Source organism: Eretmochelys imbricata, chromosome 6 (assembly GCF_965152235.1).
Source record: "Eretmochelys imbricata isolate rEreImb1 chromosome 6, rEreImb1.hap1, whole genome shotgun sequence".
Classification (NCBI taxonomy): domain Eukaryota; kingdom Metazoa; phylum Chordata; order Testudines; family Cheloniidae; genus Eretmochelys; species Eretmochelys imbricata.
Window position 1 is genome coordinate 78,397,506 of NC_135577.1, and position 24,785 is coordinate 78,422,290.

General features: G+C 40.8%; 1 protein-coding gene across 3 annotated transcripts in view; it reads left to right on the plus strand.

The window, feature by feature from the left end:
* Window positions 1-4,471: 4,471 nt before the first annotated feature.
* DPH6 (diphthamine biosynthesis 6) overlaps window positions 4,472-24,785 on the plus strand; it is a 367,209-nt gene continuing 346,895 nt past the window's right edge. The window contains exons 1-3 of one of the 3 annotated variants that reach the window (XM_077818948.1): window positions 4,472-4,593; window positions 12,187-12,281; window positions 14,345-14,538. In XM_077818948.1, the coding sequence (XP_077675074.1) occupies window positions 4,571-4,593; window positions 12,187-12,281; window positions 14,345-14,538 (312 nt within the window). In that variant the 5' untranslated portion in view covers window positions 4,472-4,570. Of the gene's footprint in view, window positions 4,594-7,868; window positions 7,875-12,186; window positions 12,282-13,063; window positions 13,154-14,344; window positions 14,539-24,785 lie in introns of those variants that run through there. The other 2 variants (XM_077818949.1, XM_077818950.1) reach the window with 2 other exon arrangements.

Sequence of the window (24,785 nt, forward strand, 5' to 3'; positions counted from 1 at the left end):
TATGTAGAGGTAATCTGAAAACTGAACAAGGACAGTGTGAATTTTATAGTCCCTAATGTAGCATTAATCACAGTCCGTCAATATTCTACTACATCTCTTTCTGGTACAGTACAAAACCACATCTGTTGGCTAAACACTTTCATTTACTTCCGAGAGGCATTAGCATAAATGGCATAAGAGGGGGTATATTGCAATATGGTACAGGTTAAATTATTAGTTACTGAAATAATTTCAGTACAGGTAAAATTTCCAGTGACAGAACAAACTCTTTGGGTATATGTTTGATTATTCACTAATGGGGTGACCAAATAACAATGAAGGTCTCTTTCATCTAACATTTTACAGACTCCAGGAACGACCATCATATCTACTTCGCTATAGAACCCCTAATCTCAATTTCTGATTCTCGGGGTTCATCTGTAGTGATATCATATATTTCTATTTCCACTGATCCATTTGTTTTCCATGCAAATGGAACCTTAAAAAATAAATTTTCTGAACAACATTTCAATAAATCACTTAGATGTGAAGGTCTCGGATAATAGGTTTCATTAGAATACACAGTATCATTTGTATTTGGGTAACTTACCAGAGTGGTGGCAAAGGTGGCAGTAATGTTCGTGGCTGTAAGGCGTTTTTGGTATTCATGACAATTAGGGACGGCAATTAGGGAGGGCAGTGCATTCTGATGGTACTTGCCCATAAGCCCAGATTCCAGCCCCTGGAATAAACCCACCCCACCACTTCACTCCATATTCCCAAGAATACATCCCACAACTCCCTCCCTGCCAATGTACAATGCTCCATCTTCGCCACCAAGGCCAATTTTCAATGTCTTTTGTAGTCAGGAATCCTTGGATCTTGGTGGTTTCAGCAGAGCGGGCGTTCCTTCTTCTCTCTTGGAACAGTCGTGGTTTTGCATTATACAGGGGAGAGGTTACTAGCACGTCACCCTGTAGTGCTTTGGTTTCTTTAGCAAATACTGAATGCAGGTTAGCTTTGTCAGTGGACAAGGGAGAGGTTACTAGCACTTCACCTTGTCTTTTCCACTGCTGTCCAAAAGGAGGAAAGAAAAAACCCAGAAGGAGGGACAGGCTGATCAGTAGTCGAAGTGAAGTCATCTTGAGTGGAGGGGCCTTTTTGCAGTAAGAAGCATGGGTCCAGGCAGTCAGTCCTTGGCATGTCACAGCAGTGTTGGTAGTTAGCAGGACTTAGTAAGGGCCTTTCCAGAGTGGGGCCAGAGTAGTCTTTCGTTGATGGACTTTTATGTAGACTGGGTTCTAGCGAGTGGCAGGGTTGTTCAGGATCCTTGGGTAGTGCTTCTTTCACCTGTGTATAAACAGACTTAACATATTTCATTAGTGCCTGACAGTGTTTTGCAGATCTCATGGCTGTTTGGGCACTTTTAAGCCCCGCTCTCTTTCTTGGCTGTCAGCCACGTCTTAGCTGTGAGCAATGTCCTTGGGCAGGCCACTGTCTTATATTTGGACCGAGCCTGCCAGCTAAAGCATTGAGTTAACTCGTCCTCAGTTCTTTTTTTTTTCCTTCCCTTATTGGCTTCTTTTAACCTACAAAGGAAACTTTCACTTTCCACTCACACACCTTTGTTCAAAAATGAACACATATATCTTGCCCATTATACAGCACTTTAGTCTTATTGTTCAATGTATGCAACATACACCCTTCTAGTAAAATGACTTTATTACAGAGCTTTGGACCAACAAGCCAGGAGAAGCACACCCACTTTTGAGGAGTCCACTTGGTACAACCTCTGGTGTCCAATAGCTTTTCTCCCTCCCCAGCCCTCTGGCCAGAAATTTGAGATAGCCAGAAGGATCCCATGTGCAATATGGGGAGTGAGTTAACCTTTCATGTCCTTTCTTCCAAAGACTGTTGGTGTACAAAATTTAACAATATTTTTTTCAATTAAAAGATCTGGCCAATGAAATTTCTTTTTCTTACTTAAGCAAATGTATTAAACTTTAGTATATCACATTTTCCTGATATTATCCAAACACTTTGTATTCCAAGTTGAATAAAACAAGTATCTGCATTTTGATTTAACCCTGCTATTTAGTTTTAAACTAAACTGTCCTATGAAAAATTAAACACAGCAATTCTGGCCACAAGACAGGACATAGAACACAGAACATAATTCCTATTGTGCCAGTAAATTCATGATATGTTGAATTGCGTTTCAGCTGGCATCAGTTTTCTCTGATTTTCTGAAAGACAAAAAGAACACAGATCTACCCCTTCTGGGCTGTCAATCCTTGCTTAAAATATTTCCTTTTTATACAAATACCCTTGTTAATTGTAGGCAAAACAGAGGAATTACCCATATTTTCTTGTATTTGTTTCATAGGCAGCCCAGGTTTCAGTGGCTTCTACCTTATCAGTTAGGTAATTTACATTAAAACAGTTGCTTTCCGTCTTGGTTTTGGATCCAAACCTATCCACAGCTTAAAGATTCTTGCTTAAAAAAAGTTCACAATTAACTTTACCAGACTTTTGATTGCCTTTTACTTTTAACTCCTGCTTTCAAACACACAGCGATCTGAAAAGGAAGACACCACCTATTGTAGCCCCTTGGAGCCTAATAAGATATTAATTAAGTAGCACTGAATAATTGCATTCCTTTGGAAAAGGGCCCTTTTTTTTTCAAAATGGCTGCAAAGAAACATTGGTCTCATATTCAAAAGACTGATTTTCATTACTGATCTGGTCTTGAGCAAGGGAATTTTCAGGACATAGGCTTCCTTACACTCTGACCAATGCGTATCATATTCTTCATAGGAAGTGGAGCTCTTTTTCAAGTATGGCTGCCAGCGTTTATTTCTTTAGTAAGTTTACATAGTGGAGTTACATAGTGGGGTTACCAGCCCCATGCACAATCTTCAGTTCATCACTTTTTATTCTTTATTTGGAGCTGTCCGCATGTGGTCAATCCCCCATCTCCTATCCTGGGGACATGTTCGGTAGCTTTGGATGCCCCAAGCTGTGCAGTCGTAGATTGCTAAAACAGAGTGTGAGACATATTCTGCTTGTAGTTACAAATTTACAACTTTGTTGACTTTGTACCAGTATTTACAAAGGGCTTTTTTTGGCCCAGAGATGAGCCCACACTGTAGAATTTGGATCTGGATCTGAATTCCAAGGTGTTTGTATTCAGTATTATAATTTGATTCCTTACAATGATGGGAATGGGTTGCAAAGTTTGATTCCAAATCTACAGATGAATATCCTTATTTTCAGGGTGTGTGCATGTGTTGTTATTGTTGTTCTACTTATGACATTGTTATTCAACATGTGAGTAGAGTTACACACTCTCCTGTTCTTTATTTAATAACTTTTAAAACGATAAACTAACTCCCCCACTTCAACTTCCCTCCTTCAGCTGCAATGGAGAGACAAGTGCCTGTAAACTGTGCTGAATTCTTCATAACCACTCCCAGAAAAAGTGGGAGAACATGCTTTAAATATCTCTGTGCCTAGTAAGGGCCTTTCCAGACAGTTGCTGTTGAATAGGAATGAAACTAACCAGCCCTGTTACTTTCAGCACCATTCAAATCAGTAGGCAGGCTTTGATAACTGAAAGTAGGGTTGCCAACCCCCCAGGATTGTCCTGGAGTCTGCAGGAATTAAAGATTAATCCTTAATTAAGGATGATGTCATGTGATGAAACCTCCAGGAATATGTCCAACCAAAATTGGCAACCTTAACTCTAGAGAGATAAGGTGGGGTAATATCTTTTATTGGACCAACTAATGTTGGTGCCAGGGACAACACAGGCTGCTGTGTCACGGCTAACAATAACTATAGAGAGAGGTTTCAGAGTATCAGACGTCTTAGTCTGTATCCGCAAAAAGAAAAGGAGTACTTGTGGCACCTTAGAGCCTAACAAATTTATTTGCGCATAAGCTTTCCTGAGCTACAGCTCACTTCATCGCATGCATCCGATGAAGTGAGCTGTAGCTCACGAAAGCTTATGCTCAAATAAATTGGTTAGGCTCTAAGGTGCCACAGTACTCCTTTTCTTTTTATAGAGAGAGGGCACTGTCATGGGGGAAACAGGTTCCGGTAAGCAGGGTGAGCACCCAGGGCAGTAGCTGACAGCTCAGAGGTGACTCATCCTGCATGTCACGCACTGGAACGGCTCTGAGCAGCGGGCGCGCTGCGAACACCCCCCAGGATCAGCCCTGGCCTCCCTGCGGCGCCTCCCGTCTGCCCTCGCATAGGCGGCCAGCGCGGTGCCTGCCATTCAGCCCTCGTCGCTCCGCGCCGCTCGCCCGCCCGCCCGTTGCGGCAGCCCCGGCCCGAGCGGCAGGGGCAGGGCGCTGGCCGGTCGCAGGGAGAGCGGCGCGGGTCGGCCCCCAGCACAAGCCCTTTGGTTCAGGCAGCCTCGGGCCTGCCCTGGGCGGGTCTGGCCGGGCGGCAGCGGCGCGAGCGTGTAGAAGGGCGCGTGGCTCGGGAAGGAGGGCGCCGGCTGCAGCCTGTAGTAGCGCCCGTGTGTCCCAGCCCCCCGCCCCGCCCCTCTTAGTGTCAGCCCAGCCCGGGGGGTGCGAGCAGCATGAGAGTAGTGGCCTTAATCAGGTAACGTGGCTGTGGGGGGCTGCCCTGCTGCACAGACTGAGCCACACCTCGTGCACCTGGGGGGTGCTGCAGAGCCCATAGCAGGGACTGGGCTGCTAACCCGCAGCCTTGCGCTCGGGACTCTCCTGCTCGCGCATTTCTTGCTTTCCTTCCTCCCCCAAACACAGCAAGGCTTTTTAAACAGCTCTGTCCTCCGCAGCTTGCTCTGCCTCAGCTGGCTGCATCTCAGTGGTGGGTGTGTAATTGTGTGCCTAGTAGCAGGCCTTGCACAACTGCCTGGCTCTGCCTTTGGGTGTTGAACATCCTGTCACACTTAAAAATAAGTAAATAAAGGCCCACACCCTGCCGTCATCACTCTCCCCTGTGTCTTGCAGTGTGCTCTGTGTTGTCAGTGGCTGCCCTCTGCTGCATTTTGGGGGTCCCCTGTAATTATATGTAATATGCTTTGGGAGGAAAAGTGCTGTATGTATGTGAGCTGCTGCTATTTTTTTCAGTCTCATCTCACCCATTTTCAGTTGATTTTCAGGCTATTTTTTTTTTCCCTTTCCAAGTATCTCACTTTTAGGATCAATTTTGCAAATGTGTGTTTCAATGAGACATTTAATCTCTCTCATCATTTTAAAAAAGATCATTCATTTATGTAGTCGCACTTGACATAGCCCTCTGTCTCTGGGACTGTTTCTCCTACCCTTCTGCTGCTTCCTTTTCTGAACTTCTTACACTCTAAATAGGTTTTTATATTTTCTGACATTTATTTAAATTATTTTTTCATTGAAGAAGATAACTTTCATTCTTTCATTGAGAAATGATAGTAAATTAATGGTTCATGTAAGCCAGGAAGGTTACCCAGGACATTGTGCTTGTGTATTGGATGAACCCTGTGATATTTTTATTTTTAGATGCCGACCCATAACTTCTTTTTACTAAGGTAAAGATCCTATATTGACTTTCCGTGGATAGAGTCCTGCAACCTGTATGAAGCCCTGTTAAAATTTGGGTTTGGCCAGGATTATAGTTTAAAATTATTCTGACAGAAAATGTTATACAACAAAAGAGATTTGTTTTTTGTTGTGAAAAATCTTATTTTTTATCCTGATTTCAAGTTCTAGAAGTATTTATTTTGATATTGGCTATTCAGTGGAATGTGCTAGAAGGCAGCATGAAATAAAATCTTAAGAAGGAGGTTTGTAACATGACTGGTATTTTTATGGGCAGTTTTACTAGGATGGATTTAGCTTAAGAAAAAGTTTTAAGAAGAGTTTTTTGTTTTAAACAGATGCCAAAGTCTGATTTTTTTAACCTACTCACTGCAAGTAATGTAAAAGATAAGAGAGAGAAAATGTCTCTATTAAAAAAACATTCTTTTGTGCTTTTGATAGGCAGGAGTAGTATCTGAATCTATTTTTACTAATTATTTTTGTATTGACAATATTTAAAGTTGACGGTCTCTTTCTAAGGAGGTAGTGATTGAGTAAACCTCAAAGTGTAACTTGTGCTAAATCAGAAATCATTAGGCATTTTAAAGTCAGTGATCTGTCCAAAATAAGTTTTCCTCTTATTCCTCCATCTTGAATTAGTCTAGATTTTTTTTTTTTTTTTTTGGTGTGTGTGTGAACAGTGGCATGCAAGAATATGAGGGACATCCTTTTCAGAGGTCTTGGATAGTCGCTAAAGAAATCTTTACTGTCCCTTTTTTTTCCTCTTTCATATTCCCCTTGTTTGCAAGTCTGCCTGTCGTGCCTGTGGCCAAAATTTGTCCTAACTGTGGCTGTGCCTCTGTTGAAATCGTTAAGAGTCTCATATCTATTGCAGTTCCTTCTTTTATTACATTCCCAAAACTCTAAATGTCAGGATACCCAGAATGCCGCAACCAGACATCTATCTTGCTCCAGGAGCTCAGACCATCTGACTACCATTTCTGGCCTCCTATTATTTTCCATATCTCCATACTCAAATCTCAAACTGTGGCTCTATAGCAGTGATACTCAGACTGAGGCTCACAAGCTGCAAATGGCTCTTTAATGTGTTTCCCGCAGCAATTTGCAGCACATGATGTTAAAACACTGTGATTTAATTATTAGCCAGTCAGGATGCTTTTTCTACTTATTAACCAATTAAGTTATCAACTTGTACTAAGTTATTAACTTATTTACTGTGAGAATTATATGTGTATGTGTGTATATTAAAATTTTTTTTACCGATCATACTGTTTAAATATGAGTATTTAGTACAGTAGTAAATGAAAGAATGAATTCACACTCTTTTGGGTAATGTTAATAGCTAATTGGGCTCCCAAACCACTGATGTCTGAGTATCACTGTTCTAGAGCTGCATGGAGCTTTTTGCGGGGGGCCTCACTTGGTTAAATCCCTAGGTTTGATGGCGCTCCATTTGAAGCTTTGTGGGTAGCACTGAAAAAACAGACCGATGTTGTAGTGATCCTATTTCTTCCTCCAACTAGTCAGGAATTTAGGGTGTAAAGGAGATGAGAAGGAAAGAAAATAAAAAGCCCTGACCGTCAGTTAGTAGGACAAAGAAAGAGAGAGAGATGAAAAACACTTCTTTCTCTCTCAGAGGCTAGAAAGCAATGGAAGGAGACAGGAAGTATTTTGACAAATGGAGTCCCTAAGAGTCACAGAACTATCATGGAGTTCTGGTCTGATGTGATTATCATCATGCAGTGGTATACAAAAAAACCCCAACAGTGTAATGCTGGGATATCAATTCATGATTATTTGGTGTTTCTGTTGACTCCGTGGGCTCTCCAGCTCATCAATATTGAGTATCAGTGGAGCGCTGAGTATTGTTGGACCTGCATGTCCTCCCATTCATGATTGCACAGACTGTTTTCCCTCCCATTTATGATTGTTTTCACGTCAGTGGCAGCTACAAAAATTGCTGTTGTGTAGAAGTGATATTAAGAAAGGACTTTTATGTACAGCTTAGCTGTCTTTGGGATGTTTTGTCCTATTGGAAAAAAGTTTATTGCACTTTCTATTTTGGCTCTTCTTTTCATCCCCCATCCTTCCATCTGTCATTTTTTTCTTCTCTGGAAATGAGGAGAGCCAGCTGTAGGTAACCATCCAGCACTATACAGACCATCAGCAAGTAGTCCATAAACAACAAACTGGGACCCTGGGCCTAAAATCATGTCAAAGTATATCCTTCTTTTAAAAATCTATCTTGTTCTTTTCAAGCAATTTTTGAAATTAGCAGATATTTTATTTTTGAGCATTTTTTATTTTAATGCTGGAATGGTGTAATAATATTTAAGAACTTTGGTAAGTTAGCCAATGTACTAAATTAGTCCTTTATTTTGTAGTTTAAAAGAAAAATTAGAAGGAAATTTTTTCTCATAAAACATGCCAGATTGTGGAAGCCAACACTGGATTTCCCAGTGTATGGCACAGATGGTAGCAGTGCAAGTTTCCTTTAGATTTGTCCCAGCAACATGTCTCAACCCTGTTTCTGTGGTACCTCTGAGGTCTGAGTGTAATTCAGTTACCATGCCTATTAATTTCATGGCCCTTCTCTTGAGAATGCTAGCAAGAGCAATATAAAGACTGGTGACTTTCAGTCTCTCAGTTTGCACCCACAGTTTTGCTGGTACAAATAATTGTGGGTACATTTTATTGTCCTTAGATATGTAGCTTCCCGATTATACTCATAAATTTTGTAGTTGGATATGTAAAGGCTACACAGTTCGTGTATAATTGTTTTGGCTGCAGTTACATTTAGGGGCAAAATCGGGGCTAAGTTGAGGCCCTTAGTTTTGAGAAAGAAGTCTCTATATTGTAAGGTTCTCTGTCCCATTACTGTTTCTTGATACATCCAGTCTTTTTTCCATCTCATTGGTAACTAAATGAACAGTAACTAAGTTAACTATACCAAGCATGTTGTATCAAAATAGAGATATGGCTTTAAATTATATTGTCTGTTGAGAAGAAATTTGACATCATGGTTATTTTGAAAAGTGATTGAGCCCCAAACTAGAAACTTGCTAAAAACCTGTTCATTAACAAATTCATGTTAAATTTTAACAGCAATGAAATGAGAGAGCAATTTATCATTGAATCATAGGACTGGAAGGGACCTTGAGGGTCTTCTAGTCCAGTCCCCTGAACTCAAGCCAGGACTTGGTATTATCTGGACCAGTGGTTCTCAAACTTTTTTTTTTCCACAGACCACTTGAAAATTGCTGGGGGTCTCTGTGACCACTTAACGATCTTTCCAAATGTTGTTTGTACTGTTAGCTAACTGTTGTAAAGCACTTTGGATAAAAGCGCTGTATAAAAAAACCTTAATCATAATTTACTTTTTTTTGTTTTATAAATAAAAGCACATAACTCATATTTTAATATCAGTAGTCTTACTTTTCTAATGTGATGGATTTGCCTCTCCCCCACCGCGGCAGCCCCCGAGCTGGGGCTGGGAAGGAGGGAAGTCTCTGTCTCTCTCTCTCTCTCCCCTGCCGTGGCAGCCCCCAAGCTGGGGCTGGGAAGGAGGGGGGATATCTCCCTCTCTTCCCCACCTCAGCAGCCTCTGAGCTGGGGCTGGGAAGGAGGGCCATCTTTCCGCAGTAGCTGCAGCCCTGGAGCTGGGGAAAGTCGCCTCTTTGTCTGACCGCCGCAGCCCTGCATGTCCCAAATTTGCCCCACCCCCTCTTCTCACCCCGCTGTCTCCCTCCCACCTACCCCCATTCCCTCCAAGGCCACCACCTCACCGTACATGTACGTCTGACTCTCCAGGGTCCAGGCACCGAATTAGTGAAGCCACACCTTCATGGGTGTGTAGCTGTCAAGGTTCCTCCCCCACTCTGAACTCTAGGGTACAGATGTGGGGACCTGCATGAAAACCTCCTAAGCTTACTTTTACCAGCTGAGGTTAAAACTTCCCCAAGGTACAAATTAATTTTATCTTTTGTCCTTGGAATAACCACTGCCACCACCAAACTCTACCTGGGTTTACTGGGAAACGTAGTATGGACACGTCTTTCCCCCCAAAATCCTCCCAACCCTTGCACCCCACTTCCTGGGAAAGGTTTGGTAAAAATCCTCACCAATTTGCATAGGTGACCACAGACCCAAACCCTTGGATCTGAGAACAATGAAAAAGCCTTCAGTTTTCTTACAAGAAGACTTTTAATAGAAATAGAAGTAAATAGGAGTAAAGGAATCACCCCTGTAAAATCAGGATGGTAGGTACCTTACAGGGTAATTAGATTCAAAACATAGAGAATTCCTGTAGGCAAAACCTTAAGTTGCAAAAAAGACACACAGAAATAGTCATTCTATTCAGCACAATTCTTTTCTCAGCCGTTTAAAGAAATCATAATCTAACGCATACCTAGCTAGATTACTTACTAAAAGTTCTAAGACTCCATTCCTGTTCTATCCCCGGCAAAGCAGCATACCAACAGACACACAGACCCTTTGTTTCTCTCCCTCCTTCCAGCTTTTGAAAGTATCTTGTCCCCTCATTGGTCATTTTGATCAGGTGCCAGCGAGGTTACCTTTAGCTTCTTAACCCTTTACAGGTGAGAGGATTTTTCCTCTGGCCAGGAGGGATTTTAAAGGGGTTTACCCTTCCCTTTATATTTATGACAGTAGCCCTTCATTCTCTTGTGTGAGGCTGCCCAGGGAACTATCTACAGAGCACCTGAATGGAGCTTGTGGACCACTGGTGGTCCATGGACCACAGTTTGAGAACCTCTGATCTAGACCATTCCTAACAGGTGTTTATCTAACCTGCTCTTAAAAACCACCAATGATGGAGATTCCACAACCTCCCGAGGCAGTTTATTCCAGTGCTTAACCTCCCTGACAGGAAGTTTTTTCTAATGTCCATCCTAAACCGCCCTTGCTACAATTTAGCCCATTGCTTCTTGTCCTATCCTCAGAGGTTAAGAAGAACAATTTTTCTCCCTCCTCCTTGTAACAACCTTTTATGTACTTGACAAGTGTTATCGTGTCCCCCCTCAGTCTTCTTTTCTCCAGATTAAACAAACCCATTTTTTTCTATCTTCATATAGGTCCCATTTTCTAGACCTTTGATCATTTTTGTTGCTCTCCTCTGGAATTTCTCCAGTTTATCAATATATTTCCTGAAATGTGGACACAATACTCCAGCTGAGGCCTCATCAGTGCCAAGCAGAGTGGAAGAATTACTTCTTGGTCTTGCTTACAACACTCCTACTAATACATCCCAAGATAATATTTACTTTTTTTTTTTGCAATGGTGTTATACTGTTGACGCATATTTAGCTTGTGATCCACTGTGACCCACAGATCCCTTTCTGCAGTACTCCTTCCTAGGCAGTCGTTTCCCATTTTGTATGTGTGCAACTGATCGTTCCTTCCTCATATACAGATGGGTAAAGTATGGAAGGAAAGGATGCTGTACTGGTTATATGAATCTTTCTCAGATGATTTTAGTAGTACCGCCAGTTAGAATCAGTGTAGAGGAGTTTATTATGTGTATAAGTTAAGGCACGGGAACTCGGGGACAACTGTAAGGCTGCCTTTCTAGGATCCTTTTGTCAGCTCTGGCATAGGGGTCGTGCTTGAGGTGGGACTGAATGTGGGAATGGTGTGTTGAGGGGTGGGTTAGGGCTCAACATATAGGGCTCCAGACATTTGGGAGCCTAGAGAGAGTGCTGAGGACAGGCTGCCATAACAAGACAGCTCTGTAGGGCCTGTGGAGCAGCCAGGATTTGGGAGGACACAAAGGTGGCTTAAAACCACCATAGCCATCCCACCTTGGGGCTGTGAGTTCTGTGCCTTGCCTCTTAAAGAGGTAAAACACAGACTCTCCCCTCTCGTTGTGGTGCAGTGACTATCAATTTGAAGATGGATGTTTGAAGTGTAGTATTCTATAGATCAGATGGTTTTGGCTTTATTATTATTATTACTTGATATTTGTTTAAGACTTGATTATGTGTAACTGAAATAGGAGTTTTGCCATTAAATTCAATGGGAAAAGGATTCAGCCTTTGCCATGTTGACAGAGGCGGAGTATTCTTTTAGCTTTTGAATTTTGGATTATTAATTTCAAAATCAAATCTATTTTGCACTTTATTTATATTAAATATTATATTACATCAGCACTTAGATGAACAACAGGGACCTGTTGTGCCAGTTGCTTTAAAATGCACCTGTAATTAATTTTGTCCACAGTTATATCCAGGCGCACAACCAGAAGCCAGGTTCTCACCGCTGCTTTTAAAAATCAGTATTTTAGAGAGGAAACATTCTGTGATCCATCACTAATCCTTTGAGCAAAAGACAGCGTCTTCTCCAAAGAGCTTTCGTACAATGAAAGTTTCTCTCTCTCTGCCATCAAATTAGGAATTTCACATAAACCATATGGATTTTAGATCTAACTGAACTCTTATAAAGTTCTTATAAAGATTTTGTATGGTACAGTCTTAGATGTTTGTTACTGTTCTAATTCTCCTTAATACTTCTTATTTGAAAACTTTGTGGCCCTGTGTTATAATTTTGAAGTAATCAGGTAAAAGTTAAAAAAGGGCGACAGTGCCTAGCAGTGGCTGGTTTAATTGTCTGATAATTTCATTTTTTTTTCTAATTCCAGTGGTGGAAAGGACAGCTGTTACAATATGATGCAGTGTGTTGCTGCTGGGCATCAGATTGTTGCTCTAGCCAACTTAAGACCTACTGAAAACACAGGTAAGAATGCCTCATTGCTTGTAGGAAACTTTCTGAAATAGGAAACAGCTGAGGCACAGCTGTGTCTGAGTTAAACCCTGCTATTTTTTTGCACATATAGCAGGTATCCTAGACATCTTTACAGAGAAAGGTGAAGAAGGGGAGAAACAATTTAGAGAATTTGTTAAAGCTGCTTGTAAAGCAGCAAAGAAGAGAAAACTATACAAGAAAATGAAAAATGGTAAAAGGAAGGATTCTGCAGTTTAAAAGGAGGAAAATGCATAAATACTTTCTTGTACTGTAGTAAGGGGAGAATGCATGGGTACAGTAATGAAGATAGTGAAAAGTGAGTGAGGTTTAGCATCAATCTTAAATTAAGATGAACAGGAAGGGTTTAAGGTGAGATTTGGAAAGGAGATGACTTTTGTATCAGTGAGAGGGGAATGAGGCCCCAATATTGAAAAGGGTGTCTCCTTTGCCATCCAAAGTATGGACGTTTGTGAGGGAAGCAGAGGAGGAGGTGTGCCTGCTGGGAGAAGGAGTTCATGTGTGAATCATTGGTAGAGTAGGTGAATATAAAATCAGTTGATTGGGGAAGTTTATTCCCTTGGTACCCAGGACAAAACCTCTCTAATCTTTTTGAAATATGTTTGTTGTAAAACTAATATAGCCACATCAATGTTGTCATTCAAATCATAAAATGGCCTCTTTATGTGTATGTGGTAGGGAATATGATGGAAAGTTAACCGAGGTGCCCCAGGCAGCAGTAGGTCCTATCCCATTCATTTTATTTTATCTTGTACCACAGTTGCCTGGAGACCCTCAAGTAATAAAGTAACTGCAAATTCAGAACTAAGTGGCAGCTTAAAAGGGACCCTGTCTGTTCTTTTCAGGTATCAGATTTTATATAAATTTAAAAATACTATTTTTCTTGTAAAATCAACTTCTCCGGTCCTGGTTAATTTGTTAAGATTACAGAACCCTCTAGACCAGTGGTTCTCAAACTAGGGCTGCTGCTTGTTCAGGGAAAGCCCCTGGTGGGCCGGGCCAGTTTGTTTACCTGCTGCGTCTGCAGGTTCGGCCTATCACGGCTCCCACTGGCCGCGGTTCGCCGCTCCAGGCCAATGGGGGCTGTGGGAAGCGGTGCGGGCCAAGGGATGTGCTGGCCGCCCCTCCTACAGATTTGAACTCTATCAAATTTTACCAGTGAATTGTAGGTTTGAGCAATAATTAAGTGTTCTTTATTATTGATCAGCTGAAAAATTATCAATAATGGTCACAATTGTTGGATAACTCCTGACTTACTTAAAATGTGAATTGCAAGGTTTGGGGTTTAATTATTACAATCTACATGTGCTGCCTTTTTTGTTATTGATTAGCTGCCAACCCATTGGTAAGAACGTTTAGTGAAATTTGTCTCTTAATTAAAGCAGCAGCAGCGAGAAGTTTGGTGAGTTCTACCCCAAGTTTTTAAAAGGAAAGGAGATTGAAAAGTCCTGGATGCAACAACAAATATTTCCCTTTCTTTACAATGCATTAAACAATATAAAATTACTGCTGTAATCCTCTATTGTTCCATTTATATTGAAATAACTTGCTGTGAGTATCGTGTTGTCAGTACTAAATATATTAATGGCTAAGTTTCAGGAAGTTTTGACAGCCTATTTCTAACCACCAGAATAAGTGCTGCAGTGTGTTCTATGTATATTGCACTAAGTATGCTGAAACACAGGTAAAAACTATGCGTCTGTGCCTCTGGGGTTGTGCTCCTCCTGCATAGCAAAGCAAAGTTACCATTGGCTCACTTGGTTCTGGGTTGGATCCATAGTGGGGGATTTGTGGATGAAGCACTGGAAATGCCTACATTAAGAAGTAGGCAGTTGCATGAGACACATTGTTATAAGAGGGGAGAAATCCAATTTTTTTTATTCCATGTTTGTAGAGATGCCATCATAGATGTGTGTGTCAATGAACTAAGGAATACTCAGATTTAGGTATTCTTGGTGCTTTTAAAGTATTAAGATTTTCTGTAAATGCTGAATGATGTACTTAGCGTCATATTTGTCTCTATTTATTTGTGGCAGAAGGGACAGATGAGCTGGACAGCTACATGTATCAGACAGTAGGACATCATGCCATAGACCTGTATGCTGAAGCAATGGATTTGCCTCTCTATCGTCACACCATAAAGGGTACCAGTGTGGACACTGGAAGAGTATATACCAGGTGTGAAGGAGATGAGGTTGAAGATCTTTATCACCTTTTGAAACTTGTTAAGGTATGTTAGGGGGCTTATTCCTTCACCCACTTACTTCCCTGGTCCTTCTCGCATGAACAGAGAGCAACAATACCCGAAGTCCAAAGGTGCAAACAATTCGATGTTTATTGGGGTGAACTTCCAGCAAGCATGATTCCAGTTTCCTTCCTTAGTATCCTCCTTCCCAGTTCTGACACCACACAGCCTTACATCTGTGTCCCTGTTCCCATTCCTACCCTTAGCCAAACATGATTCCAACTTCCTTACTTCCATTCCCTGTTCCCATTTCCCCCTTTAGCAAAACATGATTCCAATTTTCTTACCCCCATTCCCTGTTCCCATCTCCCTTACCCCCATGCCCATGCCCATGCCCACCCCCACCCACTAACTTCCTCATTGACTACAGATTATATAGTAAAACTTGAGTTCTGCTTAGCTATACCTTAACCAATCATTTTCCTGAAATTTAACTAACCAGTCCTAACATATTGTAACATGATTATGTAACCAATTATATCCCACCACCTTAATTAGTTTACACCCAGCAAAATTAATTATACAGCAGACAGGAACAATCACAGAACCAGACAGAGATTATACAGACAAACAACAGCAAAGTGGGAACTATAATGACAAGACAATACAGAAGTGAGGATTTCACATCCCAGCTATTGATAAGTGAGTTCTTGCCAGACAGGATGCTATCAAACTAAGTTTCCTTTTACATTTTGTAGGCACTTCCCTTTCTGTGGAGGTGATAGGAACTATCAGTACAGGATTGTATTCCTAACAGCCGAATAGCACCTTATTTCAGTGTGACTAGTTTGGAATGTGAGGATGTGACCGTTCACTTCCCAGCTTATGGCTGCCTCTGCTGCTTAGCCAAAGGCCTGAGCCTAAGCACAGGGCCACAAACTGTCACAGTAAGAGAAGGCCCTTACACTGGCAGACAGTGGTTTTGATTCTTTCTGTTATACCTCTATCACTAGCCAAGTGATAAGGATACACCTAAATTCTTAGAGTATAGGTCTTTACAGACAGGCCTGAATATCTATATCCTAACAAGGTATGTTGCATAAGGATTTTACTTGTCAGAATATCAAATAATTGAAGAGCATTTAATAAAGCGTATTTATTAGTTTAGCTAAATAACTCACTCCTTGTGGAAAGTTTGAAAACTTTTAAAAAATGTTTATACTTCTGTGTAATATTTGTTTTCTTTTCTGTTGTTCTTCCTTACAATATAAATTTATGTGAAATGGGGGCTTAGTATCTTAATCAGTTGTTTACACTTGAGACAGACCATACTGATAACCAAAAACCTTGATCATTTACAATAAATAGATGCCCATAATAATAAGCAATTGTATGCAAAAGTATGCAGAAAATATTGTGTTTAAAGAGAATTATTTATCATGAGCATGTGATGTAAAGTTCTTTGAGGTTTATGCAACTGATGTAATATTTTGCTTTTTTCCCACTGGCTCTCATAGATTTTGTGTGCATTTTGTTTATTTGTGTACAGGAAATTTATGCATTTGCTTTTCCGTGGACCTATGTATTGTAAAGTAAAACCCAAAGTGTTAGAATATTATTCATACAGTATTTCATACTCAAAGTATTCCCAAGTACTTTACAATTACGATTTTGATGTTGGTAGTGCAGTGACTATGTTCAAATGCCGTTATATACTCAGCAGTAGCTTAACCCAATCTTTTTAGCAATCAAATCATTCTTTCAATAAAAATGGCTATATTGGCTAAGACACTGAAATTTATTCTGCTTTTTTTCAAAAAATATAATGTGATCTTTATTACTTGGGGTTTGATTCAAACCCCCTTGAAATCAGTAGAAAGACATTGGATTTTGGATCACAGAGAGGAAAGAAGCAACTTTGAATGACAGAGTTGAAGTTTCTTCATTTTCTTGAATGTCTTTCAGATGATTGTTTGAGGTTTCCAGAATACATAATCATATTTTTGTAAATGTCAGAACGCAGTATTAATTGTGAAAGTTGTTACTAAAATGAAATGATTAATTTGAATATTATTTATAGACCTAGAAAAAGACTTCCTTAAGTTGCCTAAAAGATAATTCTGATCTTCGATTTAAGTATTCAGTACCTTTCCAATTATAATTTTATTTCATCAGATTTATAATTGATAAACCTGAAAACGTCATGCTTAAATTGCTTGTTCATTGTTTTATATTAAAATTGTATGAATAATTTGGTTCTAAGATGAATGTTATAGAGATTAGAAACTATCACCGGGGCAAGGTGACTAAACCCATTATGTCCTTCTTTGGTTGTTTTCAGTTTTATTTAATTTTAGTATCATAAAGTTGGGAAGTTCTGAATTGGTTAATCTTTCCTCTGAAATTACTTCTTTTCTGTCTGCTATCCTACCGCAGTTTCTTCTGATGGAATGGGTGATATCTCTGGGATCCAATGAAGTCACAATCAGTGCCACTGTGATGTAAAGCCAGTGGGAAGTGACCTGAACTCAATACTCTATACTCCAAATGTTACATTTTCTCAAAGCTCTTTTAACTAGTGGCAAAACTCTCATAAGCTTCACTGGGGCCAGGATTTTGCCCATTGTATCCATTAGTCTGGAGTACTAGATTCGTGATGTTCCTTCTAAATCTTTGTGGAGCAATAGGGCACTCGAGGCTGTACAACCGATCCAGAGATATCAGTGAAGTTTTTATTTTTTAATAGTGTGTGTATAGGAGGCAGGACAGGAATTTGAGGAAATATGCTGCCATACTTCTACATTTTTTTTGAAAACGACAGTACTGGAGAAGGGAAGTACAGATATGTTCTCTGTTGGAAGCTTCGTGATAACAGCTTTCTAAGGCTGGGAAAGATAATAAATTACTGATCAATTTAATTAAAAATGGGGAGATTAGTGGTAATTAAGATGAAATTTCCCTTTCGATACGTGCTGTCTTTGGTGAAATGGATGCTTTGCCATTTTCTTTATAGTAACAGTCAGTTATGACATAAATTAATGCTAATGTTAAATCTTGACAACGTCTGCTTTGGAAGTTCGTACACGATAATTATAACTATAGTTGAAAGAGATGTTATCAAGTTGTCTGGAACTAAATAACTGCTTCTTTCTTGTGTGGAAATATGAATTCCACTATAGGATATTTTACAGAAATAAATATTGGAAATACATTGCCTTTATAGTAGACCTTGCGTAACCATCTCCTTACAGTCTAACCCATGTATGAAATTCTGGTGTAAAAATTGCAATGGAGGTCTTGAATAGTCTAATGAATAACTGAGTAATTATAGAGAAGACAAGGAATTTAGAAGAGCTATCATTCTTTATTTTGGTCTTTACTAGTTTTTAGAAAAAGGTGAATTTTTTACCTTGTGAATGTGAATGGCAAAATTAAAATCATTTGATTTTTATTTTAAGCATTTATTTATTACAGTATGCAGTTTTGTAGCTTTAATGTGCAAGTCTTTAATCACCAGTAGCTTTTTTCTAAGTGATTCAAATTTTCTTCAGATGGTGTTACAATATAATTTTTTTAGAGAGAGCTCAATTTGCTGCCTGTTGGAAGTAGGAAAAAAAGAGAATTGATGAAGGTTTTTAATAATTCAAACTTTTATTAAAAGTCTTAAGTTGAAATAATTTGAAAGCAGTGACCAAAATAACATCACTCTTTTTTTCATGTAACGCTTTGGATCTGAGGATGCAGGAAAGGGTCTGTCTAGATGAAAACTACATAATATGTCTAGCTTTTAGTTTGTAAAGTATGTTTATATTACAAGTGCTTGTTTAATAAAACATTAAAACAAACCTCACTGAAAAAACTAATATGAATTAAAAAGTATTAAATAGTTTTAAAAACAGTTTTATAAAACCAGGATTTTTTAAAAATGTAAATATTCCCCTGCAGTGTTGGAAAGCCCACCACAGCAGTTTTATGCTAGTGTATAAGACTGAGAGAGTGAAAATGACTGCAGACAAATGTGAACCTGACCATTCTGATGTTGTGTTCCAGACTATGTGAAATGTGTGATGTAAATTAGATTTATTTTAAATAGTCTAATGTGTTAGTAGGGGATAAAGATTGTTTAGGGTTACTATCTATACATATGCATGGGACTGGAAGGGACCGCTTAGGGCACTGAGGCCATCAATACAAGTAGGTTGTATGGTTTTGGATTTATAAAACCATACAAATTACTTGTATTGATGGCCTCAGTAGCTATTCCTGTGTTAAAAAGTTAAAAATTCTGCACCAATCAAAATTAAAATTCTGCACACAATATTTTAAAATTTTGCAAGTTTTATTTGTCAATAAATAAATCGAGAAGCTCTAGCATGGCAGTGGGGAGCACAGGCCCCTGGCTGCACAAAGATGGGAGATCACCCTGCAGCCCCCTGACCCACAGGACCGGGACTCAGCACTGAGGCTGCACCCGACCCTGACACAGCACAAGGCCTGGGCTTGCCCCAGAAACACCCTGGGGCTCTGTGCCAGGTGCACCAGGTATAGGTCAGGCAGGCTCAACCAGGTAGGATCCAAGTGTGGAGGAGCTCAGTGTGGGGGGATCCAGATATGGGGTGAGTGGATTCTGGGTGCAGGCAGCTCAGTGCGGGGGAATCTGGATGCACAGAGGCTCGTTGGGAGGGTTACAGGTACAGAGGCAATGGTACTCTGCACAGGTTTCCAGTTGAAGGTGGTTGGGGCTCAGCAGAGGGGTCTGGATGTGGGGGTCTTAGTGGTGGGGGTCCTGGGTGCTGGGGTAGGGGGGCTTGGTGGGGTGGGGTCTGGCTGCAGCTAGTTGGTGGTCAGTGGGGCTCAAGGTGGTGCAGGGGATGGGGCATCAGGGTGGTGGTTTGAGTGTAGGGAGCTCAGTGCGGGGTGGTCTGAGTGCAGGGGTGGGGGTCTGGAGGTAGAGGGTTGCAGGGCGGCTCCAGTTGTAGTGATTGAGGTTATGTGGGGGGGGGTTAGGTATGGAGGGCTAGGGGGGTTCTGGATGTAGTTGATGAGGCTTGGCAGGAGTGTCTGGGGTTGGGATGTCCAGATGCACGGAGGTTGGGTGGATGGGGGAGCAGCTTCTTGTACAGTGACCCCTACTCCTACAGTTAAGGAGTGATGGGGACAGGAAGCGGGGGGATGCTGAGCTTCCTGCAGCCGCAGGAGGTTTCTTGGGGTGGGTCTGACACAGCCCCAGACACTCCTTGCAGGGGAAGAGGAAGTTCTGTCCTCTCCTGCCTCCAGCCCAGCCAGGACTAACAGCTGATCCCAGCTTAGGGTAGGAGCCACTGGCTGGAGTGTCCCCAACCCCGTGGTTATTTACCTCTCTGCCAGCTGCTCCGGGTGCCTGAAACAATGTATCTGGTCTGCCAGGGAGTGGTGCATGACTGCATTTGCAGCTTCCCTTTGCTTCCTTCTCAGAAAGTCATTTTTCTGCAGGAAACCAAAGAAATCTGCGGGAGACATGAATTCTGTGCACATGCAGCGGCACAAAATTCTCCCAGGAGTAAGTGCCCTAAGCGGTTTCTTCCAGTCCTATGTGTAACGTGTAGGGAGTTAGATATATATATATCTAGTCTTCAATTTATAGTACCATGTATGCTGAATGTGGGATATATAAATTCTGATCACTAAAGGGTAATTTAATTTTAATATACCAGGCAGGTCACTCTGGGAGTCTTACTGAATCCATGTGTCCAAACATGTGTATTTACTTGCAGGATTAGTGCCTAAGGCCCAGTTTCAGCAAAACATTTAACCCCCCATTTAAATACTTAAATAAAGCCAGTGCGACTTAAGTATGGGCTTTTAAGTGCTTTACTGACTGAAGCCTAAAATGGTACCAGATTTCCCCGCTTATCGGAATTTTGCTTTATAGTCAAATCCTGAATTGAAAAGTATTAAATATTTTTAAAAACAGTTTTATGAAAACAGGATTAAAAAAAAAAAACACGTAAATATTCCCCTGAGTAATTTAGGGAAGAAAAGGAATCTAGAAGAGCTATCATTCTTTATGTTGGTCTTCACTAGTTTTTAGAAAAAAATGGACCTGGAATTTTTTTGCCTTTTGAATGTTAATGACAAAATTGAAATAATTTGATTGATTTTTATTTTAAACATTTATTTATTACAGTATGCAGGTTTGTAGCTTTAATGTACAAGTTTTTAACCACCAATAGCTTTTTTCTAAGTGATTCAAATTTTCTTTAGATGGTCCTCCTCATTGTGTGCGTTCAAAGCCTGAAAAGTGCCGAAGGAAGCAAGCCAGGGAGAGTCTGTACAGAGGGCATTCTCAGAAGCATCAATCATAGGTACTTAAATGGCCCTCCATTACTATAGTGCTTGAGGCACAGGTTGGAGAGGTGGCAGGTCAGCTGAGCATTGGAGGTGTAGGATGTTTGTCTGTGACATGTGGGTCCTGCTGCTAAAACCTGTGTCTACGGGGTAGGTACAGTGGACCTGTAGACAATACAGCTGAACACAGATTACTTTGTTGGTGCTCCATACCAGGCTGTTGGGTGTTGGTGGAGGATTCTACTCTCCACCAATTGCCTGAGCAGGTCTCCTTTCTTATACTCTTTGAAGGAAACCAGAACTTGGCTTTTAATTGATACGGTTTGTTGCTAAGACAGCCTTTATAGAGTTCTTCAGGTTCGTTCTGTGCTGCTGATGTATATGTGTGTCTGTGTGTATATATAATGTATGTTATAGATCTTGTTCTTAATAAGTGTGTTTTCTTTGAAATATTGGCTTGTCCTTTACCATAATAAAATCTTCTGACATGATTATTCTTGAGTTTCTCGAAAGTTTATCCCAAATATTTATAATTCTGTTGATAATTTCTTTTAAAGAAATTTACGTGAACCAATTTATGAACTATGATTACAACATTTCCATCATCTCTTGCATATTTCCAAAGTTATTTTGAGTTCAGTGGGAGTTCTGTGTGTGGAGGGTTTGCAAAGTTAGAGTCTTAAAGATTACCAAGAAGAAAAAACACATTTGAGAAAATAGGTATGATGGACTTGAGGACTGCAGGATAATTGCAGTATCTTCTTCTGATCATCAGCTGAAAAATAAATATTGCAATTAGATCAATATAAAAAATGTGTTGACAAAAATACTTTAATTATTGAAGTATTTGCCTGCTGTACCGTATCATGCCATTACTTTTTTTTGTAGCAGAGTGAAAGATGAAAGCGGAGTGGAATTCTGCTTTAAAAATGGTGACACAACATGGATCAGCAATCTTATTGGCTGGCAACTAAAACCCACAAAAGCCCCAGCCAGAAACATTTGTTTTTTTAGTAGCAGCAGTAGAAAGCAGTATGATGAGTTTTAAACCTATTTTTTAAAATTAATGTTCAAGCTCAGGGGTATATGATCTTGGAATGGAAAAGGAGTGATACTTATTCAAAGACAGAAAATTTTTTTGTTTTCTAGGAGTAATATTGTGATAGCTGAGTAATGTTCTAACTGTTCTCCTCTCATATTGTCCTGCACAATATGAGAGGAGTTTGGTTCTCCCTTCTTCCTCTCAGTGTATGCACAATGTGCCGAGCCATTTGATGGTGTCATCATCAGCCAGATGGAGAGCCATAAGTCAGTGGGTCGAAATAAGTCAATAGGCACTTGTCAAGGATATGCGAAATAGTCTGAAGTTGACTGCAGCTGCATTGCAGGTCATTAGAAAAACCTCGTTTAAAGAGATTGGCTGCACAGTTGTCCTGTCCTGTTCAAAACTGGTTCAGAGATGACCACAGGTGTCTTGGCAGATCAAAACCTAGTCGACAGTGGGTCAGTGATGAGAGAGTGATTGACAGTTGTCATCACTGACCACTTGTTGCACCAAGCAGATTCCACCATCATGTCCTGTGGTGGCATAAATGACCATAAAGGGTGTCTAGAAGACAGGCGAGCTGGCGGGTGGTTGAAGAGGTCTGTTTAGAAAGACAGGTCACTGTTCTCATTGATCCTGACCAGCAGCGTGACAGAGGCTTTCTCATGGTGAATATGGGGTGCTATATGCTATATTAGTAAATATTGGTAGCTTTACATCGGTCAGAATTGTGTGAGATGAGCGACACCAGACAGGAACTCAGTACTCTGCTGGTGAATAGCACAGGGAAAGGGCTGATGTTCTAAGCATCTGGATGCTTGCACCCCAGGGTGAACCAGCACATTTTCTGAGCAGCTTGTTCTGAGTGCTGACTTTGGCTGCCATCGTCTTCAAGTGGTTGAGGTACATTAATGACCTATCCAGTGTCACACTGAGGCAAACCAGGTTTGGATCGTGCTGCAGATGGCCATTGAAGAAAACATTTATCTCATGGCTTGCACTTGCATCATGCAGATGAAATACACTAGAAACTGTCTTGGAAAAGCTCAGCTGCAGGTGCCATCGACTACAAAGGTCTGCCATGAGCTTCATATCATCATTCAAGAGCTCGGCAATTTCTGAGAAGGACTGAGCTTGGTAGCTGCAGCAGATGTCGTGAGCATAGATGACCTTGCGCAAGAGTGTAGCTAGCAGATCGTTCATGTACACATTGAACAGTACTGGTGAAAGAACTGAGCCTTTTTTTTCCCCCCCACTGAATGCATCCGATGAAGTGAGCTGTAGCTCACCAAAGCTTATGCTCAAATAAATTTGTTAGTCTCTAAGGTGCTACAAATACTCCTTTTCTTTTTGAGGAAAACTGTTGATCTGACACTTCTAAGAGCTACAGCCGTTGCCCATGTGTACTCTGAACCACATGTTTTGGAGAAAGAGCTCTATTATTTCAACCATCCAACGTGGGGCAACTCGAGAGAGTTTAAACAAAAGGCGTTTGTGTCAAGTGATGCCATAAGCATCAGTCAGATCCAAGAAGATGGCTCCCGTTTTTGGATTTTGTTGAAAACTGTTCTTGATAAAGGTAGTCCTTTCCTGAACCCTGCCTGCTCGACCTGCAAGACATCATCCAAATCTGAAGCAGTTTGTTGGAGGATCACACACCTTGAAACACGTTGACAGCAAGGATATTGGGGGGGGTAACTTGACACATTGTAGGGGTCGTTGCCTGGCTTAAGAATGGCAGTAATCTTTGCTTAATGCCAAATGCATGGTAACTTCTTATTAATGACCCGTATGTAGAAGTTAATAAGCCACTGTGACGCCTTTGGTCCAAGTGCTAGAGGAATTCCGGCAAGATATTATCATAGCCTGCTTTGATTAGAAACAGCCAAATTCATCAATTCCCAAAGTAGTAGGTGTAAAGGGAGAAGCATTGGTTTGATAGGCCCCCTCACTCCAGATATCATGAAATGTCCTGTAGGTACACTGCTACTTTGGGTTTCTGTGGTAAGGGTACCAGGGCTGGAGGTGAGAGGATGCAGCACTAGATCATTGTTACTTTCTGTGGATACATTACATCACATAAGATAAAGCTTTTCAGTCCACGTTATTTCTGGCTGTAACCTCCTTTGCTAAGTAAATACCCTCCTCCTCCACAAGAGACTTGCTACCATAGCTGGTGGGAAAAGTGAGAAGCAGTGTGCTTCTGCACAGGTGACTCGGATTTTCTGTGGGTGCTTTAGAGCCAAACTCCGTGTCCTCTGTTGGCTGATGGACACTGTCAACAGAGCAGAGGAAACTCCATGAATTAAAACACATGGTGTTTCCTACCCTAGGTTGTACCTTAATATCTTAGGTGTAAACTGTGCTATAAAAGAGACGACACAGACCATCTAGAAATAATTTGGATGTTAGGCGCTTAATTCTGCGACTCTTACTCTCATTAATAGTCCCACTGACTCCTGATTTGCATGAGTAAAGACTACTCATATGAATAAGGATTGCAGGATTTTCCTGTGACTTTTAGATCTGGTCCTGCTTTCATTTAAGCCAACAAGACACTTGAGGAACCAAATATGGTAGATAGATTTGAAGAACATTGACTGCCCTATTTCAAATCCTGATTAACTGGATATTTTTAGACCTGCCTGCTTTCTTTGTATGGTGGCTTCTGATATTACTGTAAGCAGAGACTGAATGAGCTCTCCCGGACATCTAGTGGTGAGCTGTGGAAAAGGACTTCAGGAGCTGATCTCATTTGCATGGGCACACCCATCCTGCCAATGTGCTTAGCATGATGGGATTGCTTGCCCAAATTGTCACTTTTGGCTGGTGTGGGATCCCCAGTCTCCTTGTTATCAGGGCAGGACTAATAAAGATTGTTATCCTTGTTGTGTGACTCAAGGGCAGCAGAACTGTACTT